Consider the following 5,630-nt stretch of genomic DNA (forward strand, 5'->3'; position numbering starts at 1 on the left):
GGATTGGAAGATCCCAACTCCGACTCGTCAGAACCCCTCTGTTCGGATTTGTGGGAGAAAATGTCACTTCATAAGGATTTATATATCTCTCAGTCACTGCGGGGAGGGGGCAAAATCAGACGACGATGATGATCGACTTTCTTGTGGTCGACTGTCCTTCTGTTTACAATGTTATCCTCAGACGACCATCCCTCAACGCCATATGAGCGGTGGTATCAACCTACCACCTTTCCGACCACGGTGTCATGCAAGTCAGAGGAGACTAGCAAGAAGCTCGCCAATGTTACTCCACATCTTTAAGGATGCAACACCGCATGATGGCCATCACTTCCCTCGATACCAGCAAAGAGTTGCTCGAGAGGGGGTCTCCATTGGAAGACCCATTATCCATCCCCCTCAGCGAGTCCGACCTGGCCAGCATTGTATAGGTCAATTCATCGCTAGCTCCAGATCTGCGAGATGGGATCATGGACCTCCTCCGACGCCATGTCGACATTTTCGTCTGGTCTCACAAAGACATGCTTGACATCAGTCCAGAAGTGATGGTCCACAAGTTGAACGTTGATCCCGGCCAACGACCAGTGAGGCAGAAGCGACGAATGTTCAAACCAGAACGATATGCCATCATTGGAGAAGAAGTTGGTAAGCTCATGGAAGTTGGATTCATCTAGAAGGTCTACTATCCCGACTAGGTAGCCAATGTCGTCTTGGTGAAGAAATTCAATGGGAAATGACGGGTCTGTGTCAACTACACAAACCTGAACAAGGCCTATCCTAAGGATAATTTTTCCTTCCTAATGATTGACTAGCTAGTCGACAGCACTGCAGGGCACAAGCTCTTGAGTTTTATAGATGCGTACTCAAGCTATAATCAGATCGCAATGGACCCATATGACAAGCAGAAGATGACCTTCGTCATCAATAAGGGGCTCTATTGCTGCAAAGTCCTTACACCGCATAATAAGATGGAGATGATGATCATTTCCAATGTAATTCATATTTCACCAAGGAAGGGAGTTCAGTCTCCGTGCTCGAACATAACCTTCACGGGCATATCGGCAATAACCCGTAGGAGAGGCCAGTTCAAATAACTCTTCATCATTATGATTATAAAAATCAATTCATATGCTCGACCTTGGTCTCCTATCATATATGTTTTTCGACTTCCACCACACGAAAATGTTATTAGAGAGATCTGTTTGAGATCTCCACCGAAAATCTTGGAAGATAATTGTGACACGATAGGTGGTAGATTCCCTTTATAATACACACTTACCAAGTAGGAAGATCATCGTCTATACTGCCTTCACCCGCAGCTATAAATAACAACGTTTCTTAAAGGTGAAATCTAGGCATCAGTAAACCCTCAACTGCTGGATCTAGATAACTTGTTTTTCAATTAAGCATTCGAGTATCTCTGACCGAGCCGGGGTCCTTTGTTTCCTCGGTATGCATTCTGTTAACAAGTCCCGAGAGAGTTGACCATGTTTCTGACCACACATACATGATGGTGGAGCCCAAAAAAATTGTGACGTCACTTAAGTAGCAAATGCGTCCAGCAGCGGCAGTGTACCATCCGGCAGTTTGTATGACACACTACGCACTTAATACGTGGCCAATCACATGATGTACACATGGCCTACAATAACTCAAGATAAACCTATCAAACTGTAAAACGTACTGTCTCGGAGTCACAGTCTTGAATGTAACAGTCATAGGCAAGACTAAGCCTAAACACTTCCGTTGAAATACAACCATTGCATATTTTTCATTTTAACCGTTCAATAAATGTTCACTAATCTATTGATAATTAAATAAGCATGATTTATTTTATCAATAATATACTTAAATTGATAGCGATAAATTTTTAATTGGACTTTGTTGTTTTCTAATGGTGTAATTTCTTGTTAAATTTTAAGTGCATGTGTATCAGCAGTCGAACGCTTTCAGAGTATCAAAGTTTTTTCTGAAAAATCTTACGCCTTGCTGCTTTTCTAATATATCGGGCGGGCGAAATATCTGTGAAGTACAATACTCGCGCACTCTCAACACGCACATGCACATTAATAAGCATTGCGCATGCGAAAATGGCACACGTGCAGGAGATCGGATCCGTGTGTAAGGTGGCTATTGCGGTTAAGACGACTCTTCAGAAGAATCAGGCGATGCCACTCATTAGATGGCCGAGCGTATGCAATGAATCTAGACCGTTTGCAAGATCTCTCCACCCGAATATCAAAACCGATCTATTTTTGTTCCAGGTCATCTTCAACGTCGGTCCGTACTTTATCTACGGCTCGGATTACCCACGAGTATATGCTCCCTTTGTCACGTGTGAGGCGTGAAGTGGTGCGTATGGCACCAATAAACGCGAGTGTCTCTTCAGTCTACTCTCTATATAAGCTCTTTACCAGAACCTACATCTGCTTCCCATCTTTGCCCGTCGTTCGCCCCATTTTCATGGCTTCTCCCTCATCTGCAACCGTTAGCGGAGTTGGGCTCACCACCATCTCCGCTCTGCCAGCCGATATCCTGACCCACATCCTCCAGCTCCTGGACGGGCCCACGTTAGCCTCCGTCAGCTGCGCCTCCTCCCACCTCCACGCCCTCTCCTCCGACCCACGCCTCTGGCACAACCTCTGCCGCTCCATGTGGCCCTCATCCGACCATCCACGTGTCTCCCACCTCATCTCCACGGCCTTCTCAGACGCCCACCACTCCTTCTTCTCCGACTCCTTTCCACTCCTCCCTCTCCACCCTCTTTCCCCACGTGTCCCCCACCCGCTCCACCATCTAATCTCAGCCGTCGATCTCCACCACTGTGGCATCCCGGTCTTCTCCAAGGTCCTCGAGACCGAGACCCGGACCGGCTGGTTCTTCAGCTCCCCTTTCCGCATCGACGCCCTCGACCGTAAAGACCCGCCGCCGCCACCGCCTCCGGGGGAGATCTCCGGCGAGACCCTCGCTGCCGACCTGACGCTGAGTTGGATCCTAATTGACCCGTCCGGCGGCCGGGCGGCGAACCTCTCCAGCCTCAGGCCGGTGTCCGTACAGCGGCACTGGTTGTCGGGGGAGATCCAGGCCCGGTTCGCGACGGTCCTGATTGCCGAGCCGGAGGGGGAGTGGATTACGTGCGGGGTGCTGGTCACGTGTGGGGAGTGTGGGGAGGTGAGGGAGGTGAGCATGCAGGTGGAGGACATGGATGGGATGAGCTTGAATGGGAGGGACAGTTTGGTAATTTTGCAGAGGGCGATGGAGGGGGGGAGGGCAACGAAGGAGAGGGAGATAGAGAGGATGAGAGAGAGGTATGGGGAGTATGTGAGGAGAAAGAGGGAGAAAAAGGAGAAGAAGTTGAGAAGAGAAGGGAGATTGGATTTGGCTTGTGTTCTTTTGGGCGTCCATGTTTTCTCTTCTTTTCTATGGTTTGTTTTCTTCCGGTGATGAGGAAACTTCAGTGATGGCCCATCAGTCCGTAAATGCCTCTTTTCTGTGTTGAATGATAGCCGTTGATATGTTGAGGCCCCATTTTATGAAATGGTGTGGATCAAGGGACACTGCGCCCCACTTATACATACTGGAAGTCGGAACTGTACCATACAATGTAATCGGAAGACACATTTTCGTGTTCGGGATTTGAGTGCTCCTGATATTCTTGCTTTCCGTGTAGGATCTCACTGTAAATCATGTACATCCTAGCCATTGAACCCCTAACGTTTTAAACAATTTATTGTCTTAGTGATCTGTTGAAGGGTCAGGATCTTGCCAATCATATCAAGGGGCGGCTAGTTTCCTCCCCGGATTGCATTCTTAGATTGATCTAACCCGTTCCTATTCTTAGTAGTGCCATTTAGAAACTATATTCTTGTAATAATGCTTAATTTTTGGATCTTGGATTTGAACCATTCATATGGGCACACGGTAGCCCGTTCAACAGATGTTTCTTGGCATGGCGTGCGTACAATTAGCCAAACCCGCGTATCAATGGTTTGGTCCATGGAGCCATGGTACATTGTTATATTCTATTATTTTTAATTAGTTGCTAGAAATCAGGTAAATGGTAAGGATTCCAAACCCATTATCGAACCATGGCCGACACATCATCGAACCATGACCCTCATCATAGAGACCCTCATAGTTAACACTTTCTGAGCACATCCTTTATAAATTCTGTATTTTTTAGTCATCTGCCTATTATACGGTCACGATTTTCCCATTATGAATGGGGCCAATCTTATTATTGATCTGAACCTCTGAAACATGGGTCCCACGAACTCTGGAAAAGGCTACTACTACCTATCATCCAATTTGGTAAATGCAAGCGGGACCAGAATGGTACCTCGGTACTTCAGACGGGCTCCGCCATGTCTACGGGTTGGCAGAAAAGTAGGCCGGTCGTCATTAGGTGGGACACACACGTTGGTCATGTATGGTAATTATGTAGGCCAAAATTGGATACTAGCTGCTCGCACCCCGACAGGAAACGATCTGGGCTAGCTTAGACCTTGACATGAGCGGTCTCCATTTCACGTGTATCATTACTACGAGTTGAAGGAGTTGAGACCCACTTCTTTTCACCATCTGACCAGACGTGATCTTGAAGAGATGAATACTTGACGGTACTGTTTTGTTAGGAAATGGGTACAACGCATACTCGTCTGTGGACATACATCATACTTGGGCCCTTCCCCGTGGATCAGTCGATATAGTTGCCCCACCTTGGGTCGGAAGCGGATTGGCTGGTGTACCACACACCACATATATATATATATATATATATATATATATATATATATATATATATATATGTCGGCTGTAGATACGTGTCTTGCGGAGACGGGCACCGACGCTCCTCGAGCTCTGAGTTGTACTATCGGTTTAAAGGAGAACAAAAGTTACATGGGACCCACAATGATGTATTTATTAAATCCACACCGTTCATCCATATTTTGAGATTATTTCCGAGCATTAGACATAAAATTAATTATTTCAGAATTTAAATGGACCACATCAAAAATAGCAGCCAGGATAATATTTTCATGTTAAAAAATTCGTAGGCCCACCAAGCGTTTATTTTCTATCCAATCTTTTAATAAGGCCACTAATACATGGATGAAGAGAAAAAACAAATTTCATATTAATCTGAAACTTTCGTGACCCCAAAAAGGTTTCAATGGTAGACATTTAATGCTCAATGTAGTCTAATTAATCTTTAGATTTGTTTTATTTTTTCACTCAAGCCTTAGTCCAATTGATCTTTAGACCTGTCTTATTTATCTGCTTAAGCCTTAAGTCCAGCTCGTCAAATAGATGGACAGTTTAGACCCACAACTTGCTGATGTCAATACACCAATTATATAGCTGGTGTGTGGTACATCAGCCAATCCGCTTCCCCATGGGTCCGACTGTAGGACCGTGGTGTAAAATTCTACAGGTTGGATGAGCCAGTGGGCCACGTCATGGTATCTTAAATGGATGGGTACCACTAATAAGCGTGGCTCTTACTCAGTGAGGAAATCCATTAATTGCAAGGCTAGGATCATCTGAACACTGCAATATCTGCACCAGGGGACGCACTTCTCGAGACCAAAACGAAGATTGATCGCTGAGGGTGGGCCACCCTAGTGCATACC

General features: G+C 46.0%; 1 protein-coding gene across 1 annotated transcript; it reads left to right on the forward strand.

Annotated features, from left to right (window-relative positions):
- Positions 1-2,340: 2,340 nt before the first annotated feature.
- On the forward strand, positions 2,341-3,741 carry LOC131252102 (probable F-box protein At2g36090). Its single transcript, XM_058253003.1, has one exon. The coding sequence runs from the start codon at positions 2,356-2,358 to the stop codon at positions 3,439-3,441; it is 1,086 nt and encodes a 361-aa protein (XP_058108986.1). The 5' UTR covers positions 2,341-2,355; the 3' UTR covers positions 3,442-3,741.
- Positions 3,742-5,630: the final 1,889 nt, after the last annotated feature.

This window comes from Magnolia sinica, chromosome 1 (genome assembly GCF_029962835.1).
Source record: "Magnolia sinica isolate HGM2019 chromosome 1, MsV1, whole genome shotgun sequence".
Classification (NCBI taxonomy): Eukaryota; Viridiplantae; Streptophyta; class Magnoliopsida; order Magnoliales; family Magnoliaceae; genus Magnolia; species Magnolia sinica.

Bases quoted from the DNA above. Each gene is read 5' to 3' on its own strand.
- LOC131252102 (XM_058253003.1), top strand. From the start codon at position 2,356: ATGGCACCAATAAACGCGAGTGTCTCTTCAGTCTACTCTCTATATAAG.